Consider the following 25939-nt stretch of genomic DNA (forward strand, 5'->3'; position numbering starts at 1 on the left):
TCTGAAGCACAGCATATAAGAGCAGAGCTGGGGGTCACGCTACCTGGGTTCAAAGGTTAGGCCGAGCTCTCCAGCACCACGACCCAGCGAGCCCTCCCTGCCAGCTGCTTTCCCAAGCCACTAAGCATGGTGTCAGGAGGGCCTTCCCCGCAGGCTGGGCTGCAGCGAGAACCGACTGAAGTGCTGCAGGCGCTTATAGCCCGTGCCTGGCAGAGAGCAGGCACCCAGCAGACATCAGTGACTGCTGTCAACATGACACTGGCGGCCTGGCTCCTGTGCCCTCTATGTGAGTGTGTGCACGTGTGCGTGTGCACAGATGCAAAACCTCCACGTGAGTCCCTGACCATCAAAAGAAATCTCATTAGCCCCGCGCACCCTCCTTAGAAACACTGGGCGTGTCACCTGCATCCACAGAATTCTTCCTTCAACCCCCTGCCTTAGAGCCTGAGAGGTCAGAGGGCACAGACCCCCCCCCACATCCCTCTGCAGCTGACCCTCTTTCAAGGCTCTTGGCACCAAGTGGGAGCTGGGGTGCAGGCTCAGTCTGAAGCCACCACCTGTGGGGCCTGCCCTGGCCTGGGGCCCCTGCTTTGGCCACAGCCTCTTCTCTGGGGTCCTGGGGCTCTGCCAGCAGCTGGGCCCCCATTCCCACCCCTGGGGAAGCAGAAAGCACAGCCGTGATTCCTCACTGGGGCCCGAACCTGCCTCTGCCCAAGGTGCAGGAGGAGGCACCTGGCACTTTGATGTGAGCGAGGACCTGATGTGGGGCAGAGAAGCCCACCTGCTGGGCGCCCCAGCCCAAAACACTGCCCCCGCCCAGCCACCCCAACAAGCTCACTGTGCGGCACCCAATAGCCACCTGACTGAGGAGACACTGCAGCCCAGACTCGAGCCTCCGGCTCAAGGTCATGCAGCTGGGTGGTGGCAAGTCCAGGATCCAGTCCCCGGGCTTCGTGCCCACAGCAGCTACCTTCCCAGGGGCCTCAAGCCAGGTGGGCAGCGGCGTTGGGAGGCCTGAGCCGGAGGCTGGAGGGGCTGGATGGTGGCCAAGGCCCAGCTGGATGCCCAGGCTGAGTCCAGTCTAAGGTGCCAGGGGTCAGTCACAGCCAGGCCTTGTCACGGAGCCCAAAGCACAAGGCTGGTCCCAAGAAGGAGAGTGTCCAGCAGGGCCACTCACCCTGCAGCCCAGGCAGCTCCTCTGCAGCCACCCGGGAGCCGGCCAGGGATGGGGTCCGTCTGGGTCACCGAATCTGTGTCCCATGCTGCCGTAACAAATGACCACAAACTTAGTGGCTTCAAACAACACAAATGTGTTATCTTACAATTCTGGAGATCGGAAGTCTAAAATGAGGGTATCAGCAGAGCTGCGTTCCTTTTGGAGTCTGCTATGGTCAATTTCGTGTGGCAGCCTGACTGGGCTCAGAGATGCCCACATTTCTGGCCTTGGTGAGCACAGCTCGCCCACATCCAGAGCACTGCAGTCACCCCCAGCCTGAGGCAGCAGAGTTCCCTAGGCATGAAGTGTTGTGAGGGTGGTATTCCCCCGCTTCACGCACCCCACACCCACACACCATGGCGCAGAGCGCCGGCATGCCGACCACTGGCTGTCACAGAGGCGGATGTGGTCCCTGACTCCAACTCATGGGACAAATTCTAACCACACCTCCCTCCCGTGAGCTCCAAGGGGCTGAGAACATGGCACAGAGACACGTGACACGTGGGACCTAACGCCCCTGAAGAAGTGCTGGACGCCAGCCTAGGGAGCACGGGCTTTTCCTGCGGGCCATAGCCAAGCTCCACGACGTGGCCAGTTGAGCTCACCTGGGCCAGTGAGTGGGACCAGCGGTGTGAGAGCCCCACCTTTCTCCAGGCTCCCCCTGTCCCCGCCCCGGTCCCAGGTCTGGTGCAGCTTGGGGTGGGCAGAAGCCCTCAGCCTGCCTGTACCTGGTACCTGCATTGTTGCCCCTCATCCACTCCACGCCCTGAGAGCAGGGCGGGATAGTGTGCTGGCCTGGGGCCTTGCACACGGTTCATGCTGGAGCGCAACCGCCCGAGCCTCAGGGGAGCTCTCCCTGACTCTGCAGGGCCCTGCCAGGTCCACTCTGGGAAATGCTCTGCTGGCCCCATGCTGCTCCGTGTGGACTCAATTTGCTCAGCAACCCCTGGGTTTTCCTGGTCGTTGAAAAGGCAAATTGCAAGCCAGCCTAGAGTCTGGGAACCTGGGCCTTGAGCTCGTTGCCTCAGGCTGTGTGTTCCTGGGCCAGCTTCCAGGCTGGGGCACTCACCGCGGGGCTTACGCCCGGATCCTCATCCTTCAGATTTTGGGGAGTCAGGTTTTCCCTGGAACTTGGTCCAGCCAGTGGCCCTTGCCCTGGGCTGCGGCTGCCCCTCCATCACCCAGACCCCGGGTGGCACCTGCAGAAACGGGGGAGGGGCTTCCACGGGGAGCCATGGTCCCCGGCACCGGTGCTGATTCGTTCCACCCCTCTCCCCAGCACGTGTGGGATGGCGCTGCTGTGTGCTGGGGCCAGCGTCACAGATGCATCTGCTGGCATCCTGACCCTGCCAGAGGCCCGAAGGCGGGAACTCCAGGGTTGAGGGAGTTAGTCGGCTCAGGCTGCTGAGACCAAACCCCGAGCCTGGGCACTTAAACAGCAGAAACGTACGGTCTCCCAGTCCTGGAGGCCGGAAATCTGAGATCAAACTGTCGGCAGAGTTGGTTTCTCTGAGGCCTCGCTCCTCGGCACGTAGACGACCATCTCTTCCCTGTGTTCTCAGGTGGTCGTCCCTCTGTGCGTCTGTGTCATCTCCTCTTCTAAGGACACCAGTCAGACTGGATCAGGGCCACTCATATGACCTCATGTCCCTTAATCACCTCTGTAAAGACCCCATCTCCAAACACAGTCACATCCTGAGGTCCTGGGGGTTAGGATTTTGTGGAGACATGGTTCAGCTCCTAACAAGGGGCTGAGATAGGGCTCTGTGGGGGCACAGAGGGTGGGCGTCTGCCCTGAATTGAGTTTAAAGGAGATGTCTGCCAGGATGGGGGGACAGGGGAGGAGGGGCAGGGGCTGCGGAGAAGGCCTGGCCCAGGGGTCCCTGCAGGCAGACGGGGCTGCAGCATGGGCTCAAAAAGGCCAAGCCGTCAGCTCGCAAGCACCAGGCCCTGCCTGTGTCCCCCACGAGCTCTGTGGCCGTGGCAGCCCAAGCTCAGATGACCAGGTGTTGCACACAGACCTTCTCTGCAAATGGACACAGGAGCCAGGCCTCGGTGCACCTGCAAACCCTGAGCAAACCCCCTCCACCACCTGGATTCCCCAGGCTGTCCCTGTCCTGCGGAGATGGTGGTCTCTGTGGTGATTCGGCTTGGACCAGCCTCATGAGGCTGTGCCGTCACTTGCCTGCAGGTCCCATGTGCACACTCCATTGAGGGGCCCCCTGACCTGACATGGAGGTCTGGGGGCCGTGCAAGAGCCCCCTCACCTCAGCCCATTGGCAGGGACCCACCCAGAAGCTGACTTCCACACCACGGTCAGGAAGGTGGCACTCCCTGCTCCCCCTCCTCCCTGCCCCTACAGGCTGCGCTCAGGAGGCTGTGGCACTTGTGGGGGACAGAGCCTGCTATCATCAGCCGTCAACAAAGCCCAGAAAAGCTTCAGCCTTCACAAGAATCTCCAAGTGAGCGTGCAAACCGGCTCAGCGTTTGTGCAGGCGGACGGCAGCACAGGTCAGGCCTAAGTGAGCATCCCTTCAACCCGGCAGTTCCGCTTGAAGGAGTCTGTCCTAAGACACCCAGAGCCCTCACCAGGACGGTCCCCCAGGACAAAGTGCCTGAGCTCTGCTGCTACCACCCGCCCATGACGGCAGGCACACATGTGAGGTCCCTCCTTGGCCCGAGAGCAGAGGGCACAGGCGCCCCCTCCAAGAGCCCAGCTTGCTCACAAGGAGGGACACAGCTGGCCCGAGGCCACCTTCCAGAGCATGCCCCTCACCCTGGCACATGCAGGTGCTTGGCACCCCCACAGGGCACTCCTCAAGAGCCTGATGCTGGAAACTGCTGGGGCCGGGGGGCCCTGGGGCAGGGCTCTGCCCTGCACCTCGGATGCCATCAAGGCTCCCTGGCCTTCATCAGTGTGATGTGGGGGACCCTGAGGTGACAAAGGGCCCACATGGCCCCAGGGCTGAGAGGTCTCAAGTTTGGAAGGGGTACTTCCCTGCTGTGTAACCTTGGTGAGCTCTTTAGCCTCTCTGTGCTCAGCTCCCTCATCCACAGAAGTGGACACAGAGCCCTGCTCCTAGGACCGTGTAGAGGCTGACTAGGGTGCTGGCTGCCAAGAGCTGGGCCTCCACCAATGCCGGCGGTGACCGATGTGGCCCTGCTCTGACCCCCGGGCCATCCCTGGGTTGGGGCTCCAGGCTGCTGTACTCTCCCCTATGGAAGTATTGCTTCTGACCCTCTTCCCAGCCTTGGGTCTGCCCTCTCACCCTGCTCCCTTCTGTGTCCCTCACTCACCACCCCACTGGCCCCTAATGGGGAGGGGACAAACAAGCCTCCTGGGCTGAGGACCCCTTCCCAAGCTGCCTCACTACCGCCCCCAAAACCAACCCCTGGGGTCACCTCAGGGCCCTGTGTGCCCCCAGCACCGGCGCTGGGAACCAGCTCAGTGGGAATGCCGTTCTCTTCTCTCCTGGGCCCACATGCCAGCTGGAACGAGGGGCAGGGGGGGTGCCAGCACACAGAGACCCTCCCTTAGCAGCCCTGCCCTTCCACAGACCCTGGGGCTCCTCCCCTCGTCCCCCCAGATCTGTGTCCTCTGTGCCCACATGCCCCCCTTGGGTCATCTGCCCTTCCCCACTCACCCCACCCCAGCTGGACTCACTGGATGTTTTCCTCGGGACTTCCCTTCTCCCAGCGCAGGAAGGAGGTGTGACGATCACATTTCCTGTCCTTGTTCTCATCTGTGAGAACTGGGTGAAGGAGGACACGGCAGTGACCACAAAGCAGGACGGCAGGAGGCCGAGCAGGACGGCCGACTCCTGGGCGCCCAGGTCCTACCAGGAACTTTCTGGAACGAAGGGGAGTCACAGGCTACATCAATGGAAGACCTCAGCCTTCACACATCAAAGGGCTCCCGATGCATGTGAGGATGCAGCCTGTAGAGAAGCAACCCCATGAAATCCCAACCTCAGAACGTTCACTGGCAAGAAACCCTTGAATGTAAAGACCACAGGAGAGCCTTCAGTCCAGGCTGCATGTTCTAATGCAGAGAGTCGCACAGGTTGCACGTGAAAGAAACCTTTCAGTTACAATGAAAGAGAAGCTACGCAGGCAGACCACAGCCTCCCAGCCCGGGTGCACTGACTGTGAATTTACACCAGAAGGACACTCCTTCCCTTGCCCTCCCAGCTCATGTAACGCCTAAGAGTTGGTCTCCTTGTAAATCTGTAATAGGATGAACATGGAAAGATCATGTAATGGGAGAATGAACGTACTCACCACCCACCCCTTGTCATACATTGTAACCAGAGGGGGCAGATATTAGTTTTCCTAGGTTAATTTGTGTGACACGTAACTGAGCAACAGGCCGGCAGGTGAGGAATCCGCACATCTTGGAAGAATGGTGAACCCTGGTGGCCCGACTCTTGTGTGTCTTCCTTGCTCTGCGTCCACGACCTCCCTGATTCGCTGGTGTGTGGTCCCCGCACCTGCACTCCGGAACAGCAGCCTGGACCCCGGCTACCCTCTGGGGTCATCTAGGGGTGCTTTTAAAACTGCCAGTGTTAGTGCCCACTTCCGCACCCCCACCCATTAAATTAGAACTCCAGGGAGATGGGGCCCGGGCACATTTCTTTTAAGCTCTCCAGGTGTTTCAAATGAACAGTTTGGGTTGACCACCACTGCCCCAAGGGAACCTTGCCTTCTGGTTCCACTTAAACCTGACTGACCGTCAGCATCACTGGGAAGTTTCTAAAATTATGGGGTACCAGGCTCAACCCCCATGCATTCTGTTTTGTCAGCTCTTGGATGGCACCTGAAAAAAATCTTCAAGGATTCCGAGGTGATTCTGATGAAGAGCAGGTTTGGGAACCAATGACAGAGGGCGTGAAAACGAACAAGGAGGCAGCAGTGCCAGCAAGGGGAGAAGGAGACCCAGCATTCGTGGAGCATCCGCCGAGCCACACCATGTCCTTGGCACCTTCCATAGCTGTATCATTCGTTTTCACTGAAAATCCCGTGAGATGGAATTCCTATCCCCATTGTGCAGGGGACAAAACTGAGGGTGTGCAAGGTGCTCGCTCCCCTCACCAGCCGGGCGCTGTGGGGTTGGAATCCAGACCCAGACAGCCTGCCTCAGCCCCCTCCCACCATCTGAGACCACAAGCTCCTGTCCTCCAGACTTCAAGCTCCAGCATCAGATGGGAAGACGACAGCTGCTCAGCCGGCCCCACGATCTCATGTCGCCAATCTCTGGAACAGGTCAGGTCAGACACCCGTATGTGTGTGTGTATGTACAGCTCCCAACGGTCAGCTTCTCTGGCTGAACCCTGACCAATGCATTAGCACGATCAGAAGACCTCAGATTCTGACCTCTGAAATAGTAGGTGTTGGGTCCATCCAGTGGAAAGATTCTTTAAGCTTCTAAAAGGTTTGGGCTGGATAGAGAGTGAGATGTGAGACAGGGTGTTGGACAGGCCACATAAGGATGACTTCTGATAGCATCTCCCTGAGACAGGACCACCCTGGGGTGGAGGCCAGGCCCAGCCAGGCGCACTTCCCTCACTCCCGAGCTCTCTAGTGACAAGCCGGCCTCTGTAAGCGGGGCTGGGCCGACAACTCCATCTCTCACATGGCCCTGTGTGACCCTGCAGGGTCGGTACAGTCATCACCTCCATTTGAACCTACACAGCCAGCAGTGGAGCAGGCGTCTGGCTCCAGTGGTCTGACAGTGGGCAAGTCTCTCAGCCTCCCTGAGCCTTCACTGTTTTCTCTGGAAAGTGGGGCCGGCACCGCAGCGCTGTGAGGGCCAAAGGAGACGACAGAGAGGAAGACGTTTCACAGCAGGGAGCATGGTCACTCGTGAGTGACCGGTGTGGTTGCCGTGGCACAGCTGACCACGGGAAGCAGGCCTCCAGGGCCCTGACTCAGGGGCTGTGAAGCAGGAGGCCTGGCCCTGAGATCTGTGGGCTTCGGGGATGACTGAGGTGAGACATGATGACCTGACTTGCAGGTTTGAGAGAAAGGCTTCCATCAAATGTGCTGTAGTTCCCCAAGGCCACGCCAGCTGCCCCCGAGAGCAGGGGTATGGAGACCTGCAGCTTCCTCCTCGCCAGACACTGGAGGGAGGAAGCCACGAGTCCCAGCAGGATGTCCTGGGAGCTGGAGTCCCCGGGGCTGGTGCCCAGACTCAGTGCCAGCAGGGCTCAGCCTGGTGGGGGCATGGCAACATCCTGACCCCCGTGCTCCACCTGACAGGACGGCCATTCATTCGGGGGGAGAGAGGCAGTAAAGAAGTGAAGAAACAAATATAGCTTCAGGCTGCAGCCAGCAGAGGAGGCGGCCTGAGCGGCACTGGCCACGAGCACTGTGAGCCACAGACATCGTCTGTAATGTTCAAGCGGCCACATTTTAAAAAGTACAAAGAAACAGGTGAAATTAGTTGTAATAATATCTTTTCTTTAACCCAATGTATCCAAAATACCGTGTTTCAACATGAAATAGATACTTTAAAGCGGTCGAGATATTTTACACCGCTTTTCTTTTCTTTGTACTAAGTCTCCCGAGTCTGGCACGTACATTCGTGCCCACAGGCCATCCCAGTTTGCACCAGCCAGGGCTCAGAAGCGCATGTGGCTCATGACCCTCTGCTGACGGCTGGGGGCTAGAGGGGGGACAAGGGTGGAGTTTAGATAAGGAGGAGAGTGGGGGCCCTCCTCCCCGACAGGGGGATAGCGACAGCAGGGCAGGGGGTGCAGGCTCCATGCCTGCCCACGGCAGGTTGTCCACACCCTTGTTGGATAAACAGCCAGCCAAGGAGGCCGGGTCTGGGCAGGCCCAGTGCCAGCAGGAGAAGCAGACACCTGGCCACATGGGTCTACCCAGGGCAGGCAGCATGCTCTGGCCCTCGTCACCTTGTCACACTAGGACCTTCCCCAGGGTCCCCACTGTGGCAGAGCTGACCCCAACCGCCACCTGCAGCCGGGGGGACAGAGCGGGGCAGAGCCCAGGGTGTGATGGCTTCCTCATCGTGGCAGCCCTTTTCTTCTGAAAAACAATTTGTTCCCGTTCCCTTCTTTCATTTAGCCATGTTTACAGAATTCAGAAGGAATGTCTGAGCTAAAAAAATATAGAAGTATGCTTAAAAGTATGCTTCCAACAGTATCAATTCAAAAGAGGAGTAAACAGATAAAGGAGGGGGTTTTCTTATTTACAAAAGCATCGCAGAGCCTTCCAGTTTCAGCTGTGACACACAAAATCAATATATGTTCACGGAAACCCAGAGAGTGTGAAACACACAAGAGTGAAAAGTGAGCAGCCCCAGCCTGCCACACCTCCCCAGAGGTGACCACAGGCAGACTCAACCACCCCAGTCCAGAGAGCTCACATGTGGCTGTGTGCACATTGCACAGGAACAGACACATGTATGTGCTGCTTGCACACAAACAGAATTTTACTAAACAGATTACTCTGTGACTTGGTTTTTCTCAATTAATAGTAAATATGTTGTGGACATTTTCAATTAATTATGAATATTAATTTATCATAGTTCGTTTTTTCAGATCAGAACACACAGAGTTAGCTAGAAATCCAGATTTTTATATGAACTCTCCAGAATTTTAAGCTGCCAAATAATTATTTTCATTTACTCACCAAACAAGCAGTTTTAAAATAACATCAGAAATCTAAAACAAAAATTGCCCACAAGCCCATTACTTAATGCGTTTTCATGGATCCATAAGCTTATTCAAGTTTTGCAAAATCCCACTAGATTCTGCATGTCTATTTTAATATTAGAGTGTGTATTTTTTCCACTTTGGTACAATTTTCTTTCTCCATTCACCTTCCCTCCCATTTTGCCTCACCCCCGTGGACCCATCGGCAGCCAACGCTAGCAGTGAAGGGGCAGCAGACCACACCCGCCGGCCGACCCAGCCAGCTACGTGTGTTTGTCAATAAAGATTCACTGGGTCACAGCCACACCTGTGTGCTGACATTTGTCTAGGGCTGCTCTCGCACTCCCAGGGCAAAATCAAGAAGTTACAATAGAAACCGTCTGGCCTGCAAAGCCTAAAATAGTTACTATCTGGGCCTTCACAGAAAAAGTTCGCTGAGCCCTGGCCAAGAGTGTATCCCTCCATGGATTTCTCCATGCTCATACGGACACAGAGAAACAAATACCTGAGTGCTGCTTGCTGTCCTAATAAAACAGGCTTTCTTTTTACTTCATGGGACAGGCACCGTTCGTGTCTGGTGCAGTGGTTAGGGACACAAGCTCTGGAGTCAGAAGCTGGGCCCTGGGCCCAGCTCAGTGCTCACTAGCTCTGTGACCTTTGGCAAATTGTTTGACTTTTCTGTTCCTCAATTTATTCAGTTATATTATAGAGATGTTATAGTACCCGTATCACTGGGCTGCCATGAGGATTAGATGAACTAATACATGTAAAATGTTTAGAACATTCAAGAAACACATAGTAAACATTTGTTAAATCTCATCTATTACAATTGTCCATTCAGAAACATGTGTTGAGGGAATCTGCATAGCTGAAGTAATGGCGGCAGCATAAATCCGAGTCTCCCGGCATATCCTTCAAAATATCAGTAACAGGGGCCAGCCCGGTGGCGCAGCGGTTAAGGGCGCACGTTCCACTTCGGCGGCCCGGGGTTCGCCAGTTCGGATCCCAGGTGCAGACATGGCACCGCTGGGCAAGTCATGCTGTGGCAGGCATCCCACATATTAAAAAGTAGAGGAAGATGGGCACGGATGTTAGCTCAGGGCTAGTCTTCCTCAGAAAAAAGAGGAGGACTGGCAGCAGATGTTAGCTCAGGGATAATCTTCCTCAAAAAAAAAAAAAAACCAATAACGAACGAACAAGAACAAATACAACGAGAGAAAACTCGTGCTGTGGGCAAAACTACAGGAGAAAAAACACCCAACTTCAAATCACCTGTAAAACAAGAAGCAAGAGGGGGAGTTTAAGATCCTGTAACACAAAAGAAAGTTATTAAAAATCAAACATCCCACCACCTTCCCCCCGGCCTCCCTCCAAAAACAAAAGCCATGTGGTAGACACTATACTTCACCTCACTGACACAGGAGGCCCCTCTTGGACTAGGAATCTTGTAAAGCAACCCAAACCTGTCTACACAGAAACGCAGAGGTGTACTCTCCATCTTTCCCAAACCACTATAAAAGGAGAGGAGGAAATGAGATTCACACAATTCAGCCCATGAACATTCCTGGAATACCCAACAGTAAGACAGAAGAAAACAGGAACATGACACCCCAAACAGAATCAAATGTCTGCAAGTATTTGAAGATACGGGGGGTGGGGGGGGTGCCTTGAATCAGAACAGAAAGGAACAAAAACCAGGAAGAAATAAATGAGCTCAGGAAAACATAGACGAAAAATCAATAACCAATCAGAAAGGAAAATGCAACGACAAGATGCACAAGGAAGAATGGATTCGAATGAAATTACTAAGGAGTCTTGAAGGAAAGCAGGAAAATAAACGAGAATTTAAAATGAAATAAAGAAATAAGAAGTGTCAGAGAGAAATGGAGGACAGGCAAAGGTATAACGCATGTAAAATTGGAATTCCTGAAGAAAATAAAACAATGGAATGGAACTAATGTTTACAACTATATTCCAAGAAAACTTCTGGAAAAAAAGAAGCCCTAAATCTACATCCTGAGAGGGATCCCTGGCTACCAGGAAGACAGAAGCATAAAGACCAAGCCTGAGCTTCCTAGAAAAGCTCCCAGACTCTAACGAGAAAGAAAAACACAAGGCTCCCAGGCAAAAAGGTCAAATAATCTCCAGGAGCAGGAGAATTAGACCAGCGTCAAACTTCTCCAAATCCACACCAGTGAGCAAGGCGACAACGGAGCAGCATTTTCAAAATCTCAAGAAAATGGGAAGCGAGGGCTGTGTATCCACTCCAGCTGCCCTTCAAGCGATCAGGCTACAGGAGAACAGCTTTAATCCTGCAAGAGGGCAGGGATCCTTCCTGTACCTAGGAGCCCACCATGGGGGACCTACTAGAAGCTTCATCCAAGCAAGAGATGACGGAAACTCTGGCAAAAAGTAGTGATCCTTGACTGTGGATGGAATGTGAAAAGAGGGAAGAGAGAGCGGCAGAACATGCTTTCAATGTACGTTCTGACACGGCAGAAATAATGTAGCTTTTCAAAATGCGAGGAGGGGGCGGGAGAGAAGGAAGTAGAGCTCTCTGGCTGTGTCCGGCGAAAGGTGGAAGGTGGAGGGTCCCCTCCAACCTGCGGAACCAAACAGTAAGCGACTGAGCAAGAAGACGGATCTTTCTCTCCCGAAGCTAAGCTTGCCTCCCAGGTGCCCATTGCCCGTCCTAGAAATCTCTCCTCCCGTGACGGGTCCCCGCCCCGGCCCGTGACCGCCAGGACCCCCATGAGAACACAGCGCCGGGCGGCAGCGGGAAGCAGCGCGCCCCGCCGAGGGAGGCCGGTCCGGGCGTCCTGAGCAAGCGCGGGCAGGGCACGCAGCAGGGGGTGCTCCAGAAAAGGGACAAGCGGGGAGCGGAGAGCCTCGAGGAGCCCCGCTCTCCTCCCCACAGAGGCTGCCCAGCGGAAAGGGGACCCCCTTCCCCACCTCGCCCCGCTGCTGCCTTACACACTTACCGGGCAGCTGGGAGGCAGGTCTGGGAGCCGGCGGGAGCTTCCTGCCCAGGGGAACGGCCTCTGGCCAGTCCTCACACGCCAATGCCAGGGCATCCCCTGGAGCTCCCGGCGGCCGGCTCAGCCACCAACACCCATCCCAAGACTGGCCGCGCGAGCCTGAGCAGAGGACCGGCTAAGCAGGCCGGGACTCTCTCCAGGAGCTGTGAGCCACCCGGGCGCCGCTTTAAGCCGCTGAGTTTGTGCTAACCGCGAAACCAACACGCCGGGTGGTCAGGTGGGCCCCAAGGAGGAGGTGAGCTCCAAGCGGGCAGGCAGCGGGAGTGAGCCAAGCAGAGCTGGGGATGAGCAGCCCGGCAGAGGGAGCTGCCAGTGCAACGGGACGCAGGCGGAGCGTGCCTGCTTTGTGTGAAGAGTGAGCTGGGAGACAGGAGTGAGGGAGGAGGCGCAGGGGTGAGCGAGGGGGATGTAAGGATGAGTGAGGAGACACAGGGTGAGCGAGGGGGATGTAGGAGTGAGCAAGGGGGATGCAAGGATGAGCGAGGGGGCGCAGGAGTGAGCGAATGGGATGCAGGGGTAAGCGAGGGGGCGCAGGAGTGAGCGAAGGGGATGCAGGGGTAAGCGAGGGGGCGCAGGAGTGAGCGAGGGAGACAGGAGTGAGGCAGGGGGCGCAGGAGTGAGCGAGGGGGTTGCACAGGTGAGCGACGGGGATGCACAGGTGAGCGAGGGGGACAGGAGTGAGGGAGCGGGCCGAGGAGCGATGGTGACACAGCGGTGGGTGAGGAGACACAGGGGTGAGCAAGGGGGCCGCAGCGGGGAGCGAGGGTCCGCAGGAGTGAGGGCGCGGCCGCAGGAGTGAGTTGAGCGAGGGGGTACAGCGGAGACGAGCCGGAGCGACACCCCAGCCGGGTGGGAGTCCGGAGCCCTCCACCGCGCACCACCCGGAGGCCCCGGACCTCGCTTCCTAGAGCGGCACCGGAAGGGGCGGGACCTGGGGGCGGACCCTTCCTGCGGTGCGGGGTCGCGCAGGCCCGGGCCAGGCTGAGTGAAACCGCCTGAGGGGCAGAGCCCTCCGTGCGCACCACCGAGAGGCCGGCCTGTCCTCCTAGAGCGGCACCGGAAGGGGCGGGGCCTGGGGCCGGCTTTTCAGCTGGGCGCGAAGTCTCGGCTCCTCCGCTGGGCAGCCTCCTGAGGGGCGGCGCAGGACGGTTGGACTGTGGCGGGGTGCGGCCTCGGCCTCCTCCGAGGGCCGCGCCCGCCCCTCCCTTCCTGGGCTCCAGGCGCCGCGGACAGAGGGCTAGGCTGCGGGAGGTCTAGCTCCGGGCGGCCGAGGTGAAGGCGTCGCCCCGGGCCCTCCGCACGCGGTGGCGGGGCTCTGTCGGTGGCGGGGCCGCATGGCGCACTGCCGCTCTCGGCCTTTCTCCTCGGCCTGGACTCTGCGCGTGGCCGCTGGCGGGCCGGGGCCAACAGCCTGGGTGCGTGTTTGCCCTTGGGTGTCACACCCATCGGTAATCCAGTCTCTCCCTGAGGCTCCTGCGGCAGCTGGGGAGGCGGCTAGCGGGGGAGGTTTCCAGGGAGTCCCGCTGCTGACGGACGCCCAGAGCTTCACGCTACCCGCCTGGCCCAGAAAGTAAAGGAGCCACACCGGCGTTTCATAGTAGGTACCAGCACCCCAGCGTTCGGGCCCGGCTCTCCTCTGCTCTGCAAGGTAGATTGAGTTATCGGTGTGGCTGTAGCAGCCGCTGATATCTGCAGGCCTGTGAAGTGCGGGGCTCGCGACGATCTCTGCTGGTCCACTCCGTTCTTAAGAATTGTTTTATTTTTTTGGTGTGCACAACACTTAGGGAAGTGAGAAAATCCAGACTCTGCCTTGAGAGCACCTGCCAGCTTGAGTCTCACAAACAAGACGACTGTCTAGAATGTTTCCTGAGCACCAATATATGCAGACTCTAGCCAAGTAACCAGGGATTCAAGGCTAAAAAAGACACAATCCTTGCCCTCAAGAACCCGTGCCTCATGGGGTGGCTGCCGCATCAGTGACGAGCGATACATGGAGTGGCAAGAGTCCTAGTTGGGGGCACAGTGCTTGGAGCACAGGGGAACCCCACACAGGCCCTCAGCCGGCAGGTGTCAGGCTCGGTGGGTTCAGGGACTGCTCCCCTCCATCAGATGGAGTCAACATCCAGAGCTACCCTGCCCTGGACAGTGGCAGTTAGCTAGGGGCACCAGGGTTGGTTGGCTTTTGTATTGGTTCTTGGTTTTCACCTCAGTTTCCTACTAAAACTGTACTCCAGCCTGGTTGAGTGGGGCTGTGGTCCTCTGCCCTAGTTCCACCTGCCTGCCCAGCAGAGGTGCCCCCTCATTTCTGCATGCCCCCCTCAGCCCAGATGACCTTACTTCATCTTCAGTTCTGGCTCCCACCCAATACTGAAAATGGCCTTTTCCCAGGAGCTGCCTCCAGTGAAGTCCTGAGAGAGTGACGTTGTCCTGATTCTAAATCAGATGTATCTACACATTTTCATTCAGAAGAAGCCAGACTCCCAAACTGCTTGTCAAGATGGAACATCCGTCTACTCATTTTATGTGTTGTCTCTGTGCATGGAAGAGGAGAGGAAAAGCCAGGTATCCCCTTTTGACTTGACAAAGAATTCACAGTATTGTACCATAAATCAACCATATGTTGCTTGGGATATTATCACCTCGAGCACCGCGTTTCTGGGTAAAAGCGTGTCTGGGCCACGGCCCCCCTAGCAGATAGGATACCCAGCACTGGCCGGGTGATGCTTTGCTAAGAACGCCTTCTGCAGGGTGGTTTGGGAACTCGGAACACCGTCTGCCTTCTTTGGAGCTCAGAGGAGAGAGTGTTTTCTAATGTGCTGGAGATTTCTTTCACTGTTACTTAAAGAACCTGAAGTTTGTCGAGTTTTATGCTGGGACTCCATTTGTTAGCACCAAGAGGCAGGTCAAGGAAGCTCAGAAATGATACAGGAAAAAAATAGATGAGAGTTCATAACAAATGAAATACAAGCCGTTGGTGACGATTCTACAGGGCCTTACTTGTTGCTGGGACCGACCCATTCCTGCTTGATTTTATGGTGAAATTGGGATGCTTTTTAGATGGAATTAGGGACAGAATATCAGGTTTTCCAGGCAGTGCAAGCAAGGTCCTAGTTGATGGTTACCTGGGGCTTTGGCCCTCAGGATGAGTTAGCTCAGGTTAAGTGCTACAAGGGAAACCAGAGCTGAGTGAGGGGACAGGGAGTGGGGGGCCGTGTTTGGTCGGCATGATGGAGGCCTCTGTGAGAAGGGACCTCAGAGCAGATCTCAGAATGAGAGCGTCCAGCCCCACAAACACCTGCTCTCAGGGCCTGTTTCTAAAAGCAGCCAGGCGCCAAGGCAGGAAGGACCGGGTATGTTTGGGGAACCGAAAGAAGGCTGATGGCTGGAGGGGAGCACGGGATGGGCCAGGGACAGCAGGAGTGTGTAGGGTTTGTAAGGATGAGGGAAGCCATTGGGGGTTTGAGCAGGGACCTGCTGTGGATTATTCACTGGCTGCCATGTGGAAAATGGACCAAGAGGGAGGGCTGGGGGCAAGGGTGGGAGCAGGGGTACCCACTAGAGAGCCAGCCCCAAGTTTCATCCAGCTCAGAATCCAGGCTGCAGGTGATGGGAGCCTTCCCTGGGGGGTTATGTGTGTCTCCTGCAGCCTGTAGCTCCAAAGGGCCTTGTCTGGTCCCAAATACAGGAGTGGAGGAAGGGCAGGAAAACTCCACTTCAGGGACCAGATAGCAGTCATTGGTCCATGGTACACGTCAAATCCTACTGCATACACTGGAGACCTGCCCCCTGGCAGAGGAATAAGAATTCCTTGGTTAGCAACTTAGTAAACGATGATGCCGTTTACTAAGATGAGGAATACCTGGAAGAGTGAGTTGGCTGGGTCTTGGGGGCAATCAAGTGTTCTGTTAGGTTGTGTCCAGTTTGAGATGCTCATTAGATGTTCAAGTGGGAATACATGAGCAGGGAAGGGAAGGGGGGCCGTGTTCCTGCGTCCCCCCAACCCCCTCCCCTTCCCACACTCCCCTCCTGTCCTTCTGTCCCTTATTAATTCAGCGCTGAAAGAGCTTGCGGCTGTGTTCTTTCTAACACTCATTTTATGTTCATGGCCTTGCCTCTCTCCAGCAGCAAAAGGGTTGGTGGCACTCTGCTTTCTCTTGCAGATTTTCTGTTCCAGAGCCTCAGTTACAAGCTGAGAGAAAATGAAGAATTGTGTCTAAAGCAAGCCCTTTCTGAGGAGGTGGGGTGACAGAGAAATTCCTAACATAAGACTGGAGAATTTTGCCCTGGCTTTTCTCCTTAGCCCTTAGTGGTCTCCAGTGGTCCTTCCTCCCTCCTGGGAACAGAGAAAGATGGAGAAGCCCACGAGCAAAAAAAGGAAGACACAGATCCCAAAGGAAGAAGGGAATGTGCCAAAGGACACTTGCGAGCAAGAGAAAATGTCTGGGAACAGACAGCCCAACAAGAGCTCCACTTTGGCTAAAAAGCACAGTAAAGAGCCCAGCCTGAGTCCCGAAGAGGAAGAACATATATTTGATGCCTTCGATGCTTCATTTAAAGATGACTTTGAGGGGGTTCCTGTCTTCATCCCTTTTCAGAGAAAGAAACCACACGAATGCAGTGAATGCGGACGCATCTTTAAGCACAAGACAGATCACATTCGCCACCAGAGAGTTCACACTGGAGAGAAGCCCTTTCAGTGCGATCAGTGTGGGAAGACGTTCAGGCACAGTTCCGATGTCACTAAACACCAGAGGATCCACACTGGAGAAAAGCCCTTTAAATGCAGCGAATGCGGGAAAGCGTTTAACTGTGGTTCGAATCTCCTAAAGCATCAGAAAACCCACACTGGGGAGAAGCCGTATGAATGTAAGGAATGTGGGAAGACGTTTGCCTACAGCTCGTGTCTTATTCGCCATCGGAAACGTCACCCACGGAAGAAGCACTGAGCGTAGGGAAGCTGTCCACTGAGCACCACCCTGGGCAGACCTACCCCTCTGGTCCCCTCATTCAGTGTCTGATCGATGCTGGGGTGTGTGAGAAACGTCTTCAGTGGACCTTTACTCATTGGTCCCTGTCATCACCAGGAAAATCAGCCCATCAGATAAGCAAATGCCAAGACGTGAAAAAAGACCTTTCTAGTCCAGAGACTCTCTATGGATCAGGACACTGTGATAATGTGGAAGCTCCTCGCAGCTGTGGCACCAGAGATGGCACATGTGTGAACTGCCATCCACGGGGCAGGCTGCAGGCCCCAAGCACAGCCCACTGGCAGAGGCACCTGGCATTTGCCAGCAGCCCTGCACCTCCCTCTGCTGCCTCTGCCTGTGGCATCCACTCTGGCTTCAGACCTCTCACCTGCTTCTTTGGTCTGCAGACTCTTGGCTCACTGGGTCCCAAGCCCATCCCCATGCAGCCGGGCAGGAGGCCTATGGCCCCAAGCTTCTGCAATGAGCTCTGGGGACCCAGGTGCCCACTGGACTGCACCAGACCCCCGCTGTCCCTGCTCGGCTGGCTTCGGTGATGGTGCTGTGGTTTGTTCTCTGGCTTCCCTCCTTGGGCTGGACCACCAAGCCCCATCCCAGCTCCATCCGCTGGAACTGGGCCCTCTGTGTGTCCTCCAGCCCAGCCGCCATCCCAGATGAGTGGCCTGACTTACCCATATGGACCACTTGGGACAGCTCTTCAGGGCCTACATGCTGCCACCGTGGGAGGTTCCTGCCCTGGCCACATGGTGGGGACCCCGGGACACTGATGGCAGCTTCAATCCAGTCTGCGTCTACCATACAGCCCTCCAGACACAAGGTGGTCTGCTCCTGCCCCCCAAGAGGCAGCTCTCCGTTCAGGTTAGTTCCTTCTCCATGCCTGGCCCCCAGGTTCTATCCTACCACTCGGTCAAGTCCACGTACTGTGCCCACCCTTTGTTTCCCTCCAGGAGTGGTCTGAATGGGGCTCCGTGCTTTCCAGGGTGGTGAGATTTCTCCCAGAATTTCCACACAGCATACGGAGAGTGAGGTGACTGTCAGCCGGGAAGTAATATGGCATTTTATTAAGAAAATGTTGATGCCTACATTTTCAGTCATTTGGAGCCAAAAAACTAGTAATGGCCTTAGTCTTTGGGTATTCGGTCCTAAAAGAAGGCCCTGAGTTAGGGTGGAGCTGGGCTCCTTCGTCGGGCGGTGACAGACGACAGAGGGGAGAGTGCTCCCAGTGGAAATGTTTCTTTGGGTTAACGGATTTTTTACTCTTGTTCTTTCTAAAAGCTATGACATTGTAATACCTCTTTCCTAGCTGGGTGCCTCGACTCCTCAGCACAGCAGGCCCTCCTCCCACACCCAACTCACCTGGGCCCCAGGTGTGACAAGCATCAACTGCCACCCAGTACGTCCTCTGCCACCTGTGCTACGGCTCTCATAGTCACAGAAATGGAGATCTGATGAGACGAAATTGTTCCAAAGCCGGTGCCAGAGGCTGGCTTAGTGGGGAGACACACAGTGTATGACCCTGGATGGGAAAGGTTGCTACGGAGGATGTTACCGGAACATTTGACAAACGTTGGGTCTAGACTGTCCACTGGGTGGCAGGGCCACATCAATTTAAAGTTCCCCAGTTGGATTATGGCCTGTGGCCATGGCAGACAGCATCCTTGTCACAAAAGATGCACCCTAAGGTTTTCAGGGGCACAGGGTCACGATGTCTGCAGTTTACTCCCAAATGTCAAGAAACAGTGCTAACAATACACGTATAGACACTGAGAGAGTGACGAAGCAAACTGGCCAAATGTCAGTCAGCCCTGAATCTAGAGCAAGATTGGCAAACTTTTTCTGTAAAGGGCCAGATAATAACCATTCTTGGTTTTGCAGCCATAAGGTCTCTGTCACTACTCACCTCAGCTGTGACGTGTGACAGCAGTCACGGACAGTACAGAAATGAGTGAGCATGGCTGTGTGCCAATAAAGCTTTATTTACAAAAACACATGGTGGGCCGGATTTGGCCTGTTCTAGATGAAGAGCAGGGTGTGTGAGAGTTCACTCCCCATCCTGTAAGTCCTAGAGTCCTTCAGAACTAAATATTGGCAGGGGAAAAGCTGGGTGCAGGGAGTGGAAAGAAACCCTGGGGAAGGGGCCAAGGAGATGCTCAAAGCAGCCTCTGCTGCTTGTCTTGATGCTCCAGGGAGGACGGGGTGTGGGCTCAGGGACATCAGCCACAGCCACAGCACTCACACATCTCAGGGTGCCTGCATCTACTTTGGTTTGGTTTGTTTTTTATTTATTATATTATTATAATATACCATGATGTTGCTATACATAACATTATCATGTAACATATATCATATTTTACAGTATGTCATATAAACTACAGAATAATTATCATTTTCTATATTCTGTCTCCACATCATTACCAGCAGGAAGCATTTTTTGTAGCTGCATCTGATAGATTGGATAGGAAAGTTGACTTATTCCATTTATTTCCTAACCAAGGCCTGTAGACAGTTTCTGGTTTAGATCGTTATAAATAATCTGTCATAAATATCTTTTCCACATTTAGGGCTGACAGGACAGGTCCCAGAAGCAGAATGACAGGCAGAGATCATGCTGGCAGATGCCTTCCTCTGGGCCGAGCCTTGTTGGTGCCCCAGCAGCACCCAGATGGCAGGTCTACCCTGGCCTCTCCACAGGGCAGGTGGGTTTTAATCCTTGCCAGTTTGTTAGAAGAGAACGTTCTCATCTGATGTCTGATTTCTAGAAGGAAGCAGGTGGTGAAGAGCAGAGCTCTGGGGCAGGGGCTACTGACCTGACCCCCAGGCTTTGAGGATGTGAGACCTTGGGCACGGTGCTCAACCTCCTTGAGCCTCAGTTTCTTCGGGTGTGAAGTGGGATTGCCGATGGTGCTGAACCTGATTCCATGACTTCCTCCATGAAGCGGTGAGTGTGGGGCTCGCTCACCTGATTGCTAACGACTATCAGCTCTTGTCATGCGGAGTGTTCTTGGGGCAGACATTTGTTCACATGCGTGAAAGGTGGCCACGCCTCTCCCAGAGAAACTTGCAGCTCGCTTCAACTAAGTCAACCTGGAAAACGACAGAAAAATACCTTTAAAAAAGTACTTGGAAATTATACAGAAAAATACAGTTTACAGTCATGAGAAAAATCACACAGTCAAACTAAAATCAGCAAGCAGCCTGTCTTTTGGCACAGACAGATGGGCTTAGTTCTCACTTCTCCTTAGTTAACCATCGTGATCACACACCACCGCCAAGCACCAAATCCAGACCTTTCAGATTACTCTCTGCTGTGATGTTTTTGTTATTGTTGATGTTCAAATGGAACTCACATTTCAGGAAAAAGAAAACCTAAATAACCTGAGTCAAGGGAAAACATAAAAAAGGTTATAAAATACTTAAGCCTCGGTGATAATAAATCCTACTTCCAGAAGGTCTGGGTGCAGCTGAAGCCAAAAAGAAATGTTAGCCTTAAGTGCTTGAGTTACAATTAGCAGAAGAGCTGGAAATCAATAAGCTGAGTATCCAACTTTAAAAATTATAAAAAGAACAACAGAATAAACTCATAGTAGAACAGAGGGAACAATAAAGCACAGAAATACGTGAAGCTAATGGGAATGAATACTGCAGAGAGCATTAAAAAGGTCAAAGTTTGTTCTTTGAAAGGACCATTAAAATAGAAATTCTCTGGCAGTAGGATCAAGAAAACGAGAAGGAGCAAATAAACTCTTAGCTATGAGGAGGGGAGGGAGATGCAGATCCATCCAAGATTAAAAAGAAAAAATGCCGGTCCAGCCCAGTGGAATAGTGATTGAGTTCATGCAGTCCACTTCGGCAGCCTGGGGTTTGCAGGTTTGGATCCCAGGCACGGACCTACACACCGCTCATCAAGCCATGCTGTGGCAGCCTCCCACATACAAAACAGGAAGATTGGCACAGATGTTAGCTCAGGGATAATCTTCCTCAAGCAAAAAGAGGAAGATTGGCAACGGATGTTAGCTGAGGGCTAATCTTCCCAAAAAAATAAAATGCCAAGCCAATGAATGTGAACTCAGATGAAGTGGTCATTAGAAGGAAGAGGAGTGACGAGCCAAGTCAAAAAGAAACAGCCTGAAGAGTCCCCTCACTGTTGGACAGAGGGTACTCATAGTTTATGGCCTTCCCAGAAGCACGCAGGTCCACATGATGGACTGGTGAAGTCAAGAAAGAACAACTCTGCTCTTACAGGACTCAAAGACAGAAAGGGGACATGTGCCCACCTTATTCTTTTAGGCTATGTAAGTGTGAGATCAAAATTACAGCACAGTGTCACATACTCATCGATGCAAAAGTCCCACACAAAACACTAGCAAAGCTGGGGCTGAGGGTAGGGGCTTGACTGCAGAGGGAGCTCCGTCAGGTGGTTGAAATGCCCTCTCCATGTGGTGGCAGTTACATGGGTGCATGCATTCGTCAGGTTCATTGCCTTCTGTATTTAAAATGGGCACATTTTATTGTATGTAAATTAAACCTCAAAAAGTTGATTAAAGCATATGAATCAAAACAATACTAGCAAACCAAATCTAACAGCACACAAAGCGATAGCATAGCATGACCTGATCAGGTTTACTCCAGAGGGCAAATTTGGCTCAGCATTGATGCATGTTCTCACACTAACGGATTTAAGGGGGAGAGGAGCACCCTTTTATCATCTCAATAGCTGCAAAAGCTATTTCCTAAGTTCAACATCCATTCATGATTAGTACCTTTTCATAAATAAGGAATATGATAGAGTTTTCTAAACCTGATAAAGAATATCTACCAAAACCTATAGCAACATCATACCTCAGGGTTGAATGTTCACCAGCGTCCCATTGAAACCAAGAACAAGACAATGCCCACCATTGCTGCCCTACTCAGTGCCGGGCTGGGGGTTCCCGCCGGGGCGGGGAGACGAGGAAGAGCACAGGAATGTAAGATTAGAGTGGAACCCCTCACTGTCATCGTTGGCAGGTGATAGTATTGTCCATCGAGAAGTCTGAAAATAATCACAAACTATTGAAATCATTAAGGGTTTAGCAAGGTTGTCACCTAGAAGATCAATATGCAAAAGCCTGCTGAGGTATATATCCAGAAGAATTGAAAGCAGGAACTCAAACACGTCTTTATGTGAATGTTCATAGCAGCATAATTCACAATAGCCACTGGTGGGAACAAGCCAAGTGTTCATCAATAGACCAGATAAACAGGATGCTGTCCATCTGCACAGTAGAACACTGCTCTGTCGTAAAAGGAATGGGCACTGACGCTACAACGTGGATGAACCTGGGACGCGGTATGCTTAGTGAAGGGAGCCAGACAGAAGGATACATATACATGTTGTATGATTCCACTTAGGCGAGGGACCCAGGCTAGGCAAACATAGAGCAGAACAGAGGCTGCGGGGGGCTGGGGGCGGGGGGAGGGGAGTTTAATGAGAGCAGAGTTTTGTTGGGGATGATGAAAAGGTTTTGGGTATAGATAGTGGTGATGGGTACACAGCATTGTGAATATTTAATGCCACTGAGTTGCACACTTACAAAAAGCTTAAAATAATGTTTGTATATTTTACCACAATGGAAGAAGTCAATTGAATTTGATATGCTATTAACAAAATGCAATTTTAAAAAGCTGTCATCCATTTTAGCAACAAAAATGGCATTTTCTGTCAAATTGAAGATGTGCATACCTTGCCAACCCAGAAATTTCACTTATTAATAAACCTTAGAGAAACTTTGGTACATGCACCAAAAGAGACACGTACAGTAGTATTCATGGTGCCTGTGGAATGTCAGAAAAACTGGAAATAACCCAGAGGTGCCTCAACAGTGAAGTGAAGACCTCAGCACATGTGGCTCTCAGATGTAACCCTGCGCAGAGTCTGTCACGGGAGACAGTCTGATTTAGTTACTGTAAGTGCAGACCCAGAACGCTTGCCGGGTGGGGTGCAGACGGAGTAAAGCTGGAGAGAAAGGAGGAGGCCACAGCAGACTCGGGAGGGGCCCCGCGGCCGCCAGCACCCCACCAACAGAGGGCAGTGGGCATTGGATCCGCTGCAGTTTCATCGCATCTCATACACCCTCAGTTTATGTGTTTAATATACTTCCCAGCTTTCTTAAGATTTTAGAAGATAAGCACTTTCCTCACAATCCTGTTGCCATCCAGGTCTGGGGCCCCTCCCCTCCCCTCGCTCTGGGCCCGTGGCCACTGTCTCGGCAAGAACCAGCTTCCACGTGATCAAAGCCAGCCCGTCGCCTCACAGCGGGCTTTCTCCCCACAAAGGAGCAGGTAATAACTGCGCTGCTTTATTTATTCAAAAGGTGGTGCTCGTCCTTTTCAGATTTTGAGAGCAGATCACCCCCAAAGCAAGAAGTTCCTGAGGAAACGTGCATGAAAAGGAACCTCAGAACTATCAAGAAAGTTCCGCAGTCCTGAGCTCCGAGGAGGAGCAGAGGGCAAGAAGGATGAGAAGAGAAAGCCTCTGGGTAAGAAGAGACCTCATCCAGCACCCCTGTGCTGAGGGACAGGTGGGGACACGGACTGTGGGGGCTCTCGCTGCTGGACGGGCAGCCTGGCAGCGGCAAGTCCACTCTCAATGGAGATGCCTGCGCAGGGGGAGGAGAGGGAAGTGTTTCATCTGAGAGGGCCCACGAGATCAGTGACACCCCAAAAACTAGAAGTACCAACCGGGGTCTTGTGGTTCTCCAGCCTCTCCAGAGCTTCAGCAGTTCACAGTGGGAGCGCTCAGCTCCTCTCCAACCAGGCGTCCTAGGAATCCACTCCAGGTAGAAGCTCCCGCAGGCCATCAAGAACCTTCTCAGCGTTCAGAGAGTGTCCCCACAAAAACCTTCAGGGTGCCCTCCTCCCTGTTGAGCACCCGTCCTTATGTTCTTGTTGCAGGAAAACTGTGAAAGCATCCAGCACAGAAACGCCCCAGGGCACCTCGTCTGCCTGCCCAGGCTCCTCACCTGCTGCCTCATCCGGCATGGAGAGTGCTGGGCTGGCTCCAGGATGATGGCGCCAGGGCCGCAGAGAACCTTGAACAGCCCCAGGGACACCTGCAGATGTCCCAGGGCCGTGACATCAACTGTCCTTGACCGTGGCATTCTGTGAGCTGTGCCAGCATCTGTCCCTCCAGGTGTCATCCCGGGCGTGATCTGAGGGCAGCCGGGTCCCGGCGCTGGGGGAGAGCGGGCAGTGAAGGCCCACACAGCGGGTGGGGCTCTGCTTCCTCTCCCCGCAGGGCAAGGGGGCTGACTGGTGACTGGCCTCTGGTTGCCCTCGCCAGGCTCACTGCATTCCTAGGGAGGCTGTGGGCACAAGGTGTCACCTGGGCTCTATTTCTAGTGACCTGTCATGTCACCCCCAGTTTGGGCCCAAGATGTGATCATTTCTTTCCTCTACAAGCGAGCCAGACACCAAGATTCACTGCAGAGCAAGACAGGACTGGGGGCCGGGTCCCGCAGCCTCAGCACCAGGGAGGAAAGCCCTGGGCTCCCAGGTCGTGGCACTCGGCAGAAGCCCGTGGTGCTGGGGACTCTTGGACATTTGCTCTGGAGCAGGACAGAGAGAGGACGTAGTGAGGGCGGAGTTCTCAGGGAGCTGGGACAGAGGGGTGAAAGGGGTGTCTCTAAGGCCAGGGAAGCAGTGTTGGGATGGGACGGAACGGGCTGGGGCCCAGGGTGGGAGCAGCCATGAAGAAGATGGGATGCTCCGGGTCCACCACCCACCCAAGGGCAGGGCTCTGCTCTGAGCGGCAGCCTGTGCCTTCGAGGACCTCTCTGTGTGCCGAGCTCGGAGCTCACTGTCTCCTGGTTTCCTCCTCACAGACTCCAGCCGCCTCGTCAGCCAGTCACAGAGTGGCTGGTCCTCCCCTTGGCCAGAGCCCTGCCAGGTCCAGGCCTGGCCACAGGTGGAGTTGGCACTGCTGCCTGTGGTCACCTGCAGACTGTAGGCCTGGGCTTCCGAGGCCTGAGGACGGCGTCCTGGTGGGTGAGCACCCAGGGCTCCTCAGCCCCAGGGCACAGTTTGGTCTCGGCACTGGGAGTGCCCCAGTGTTGGTCACACTCACTGTGTCCCATGTCTTGCCTCGCATGCCCTGTGTCAGCCCTGTCACTGCAGCCTCACTGTGGCATCCTGGTCCTCTCTGTAGTGTCCGTGCCTCATGGTTTTACTGTGTGATGTTCCGGGCGAGCCTGAGCACTCAGCCCATTGGAACCCTCCTTACAGCCCCCGTGGGTCGCGGGCGCCCTGGGCGGGCAGCACTCTGGGCGCACAGCTGGTGGCCTTGGGCCGGCGGTGCAGACACTTTCCCTAGTCTAGAGCTTCCCACCGTCACTCTTACTCTTCAGAAATTTAACTTTCCAATGGGTGGAATTTGTTGAACTTCCACCTTATAGCATCTCGCTCCCTTCTATCCTCGGGGAGGAAGTACCCCACACTTGGGGCAGATGCTCTGTCTTGTTGGCTGCCAGTCTCTGTGGCGTTTTCTTAGTCCCACTGGGAGCTGCGCCAGCCCCACCTCACTCCCCGGCTGCCTCCCGCATTCTTCGCAGACGTGTCCTGTCCTGCGGCCTGCTGGTGTCTGTTTCCTCCTGTAATAAACATCTGTTCTGACCTGTTCCCCGTGTTCGTTGATCTCCCTGCAGTTTGGGGGTACAATCAGGGCTCCCCAGGGAGGCACCACTGCCTCCCAGCCCAGGGTCTGGCCCCGAGCTGCAGACCCAGACACCCCCGGTCACTGCCTCCAGGTGTGTCTCTTGCGGGCGGCCTCACATTAAGCAAACTCCTGAGAGACCAACATGTAAGTCAGAAAAGGAGTTTGCTCACTTAGCATGGGAGTGACTGCTGGCCATGGCAAAACACCTGTCCGTCGGTGGACACTACCTTTCCAGCCCTAGATACCTGGGAAACTAAGTTAGGGCCCGGCGGTGCTTGAGGCCCACCGTCGTGACCCCGGGGGCGTCTGGAAGGCCCCCTGCTGCGGCTTTG

At 54.5% G+C, this 25939-nt stretch overlaps 1 protein-coding gene, 1 long non-coding RNA gene and 1 other non-coding gene across 19 annotated transcripts; 1 reads left to right on the forward strand and 2 right to left on the reverse strand.

The window, feature by feature from the left end:
• Positions 1-7654: 7654 nt before the first annotated feature.
• On the reverse strand, positions 7655-12836 carry LOC106780997 (uncharacterized). Its single transcript, XR_011421518.1, has 2 exons — positions 11874-12836; positions 7655-10164 (listed from the first exon to the last, which is right to left on the reverse strand). It is a non-coding gene; the product is annotated as an uncharacterized protein (transcript).
• On the forward strand, positions 12028-25569 carry ZFP41 (ZFP41 zinc finger protein). 17 transcript variants are annotated; one of them, XR_011421515.1, is made up of 7 exons: positions 13389-13527; positions 14319-14492; positions 16091-17773; positions 17863-17942; positions 19477-19611; positions 23269-23433; positions 23849-25569. XR_011421515.1 is itself a non-coding variant. In XM_070222002.1 (6 exons), the coding sequence occupies exon 3, from the start codon at positions 16280-16282 to the stop codon at positions 16874-16876; it is 597 nt and encodes a 198-aa protein (XP_070078103.1). In that variant the 5' UTR covers positions 12970-13345; positions 14319-14492; positions 16091-16279; the 3' UTR covers positions 16877-17773; positions 19477-19611; positions 23289-23433; positions 23849-25569. The 17 variants fall into 17 exon arrangements, 8 of the variants coding, with proteins under 8 accessions (XP_070078103.1, XP_070078102.1, XP_070078101.1 ...); XR_011421513.1 differs by having other exon boundaries at positions 23289-23433; XR_011421516.1 differs by lacking the exons at positions 13389-13527; positions 17863-17942 and adding an exon at positions 12028-12165 and having other exon boundaries at positions 23289-23433.
• LOC111775052 (uncharacterized) lies at positions 19851-23852 on the reverse strand. Its single transcript, XR_002810538.2, has 3 exons — positions 23636-23852; positions 21755-21947; positions 19851-19999 (listed from the first exon to the last, which is right to left on the reverse strand). It is a non-coding gene; the product is annotated as an uncharacterized lncRNA (long non-coding RNA).
• Positions 25570-25939: the final 370 nt, after the last annotated feature.

Source organism: Equus caballus, chromosome 9, assembly GCF_041296265.1.
Source record: "Equus caballus isolate H_3958 breed thoroughbred chromosome 9, TB-T2T, whole genome shotgun sequence".
NCBI lineage: Eukaryota > Metazoa > Chordata > Mammalia > Perissodactyla > Equidae > Equus > Equus caballus.

Coding starts and splice junctions, on each gene's coding strand:
- ZFP41 (XM_070222002.1), top strand. CDS start 16,280: ATGGAGAAGCCCACGAGCAAAAAAAGGAAGACACAGATCCCAAAGGAA.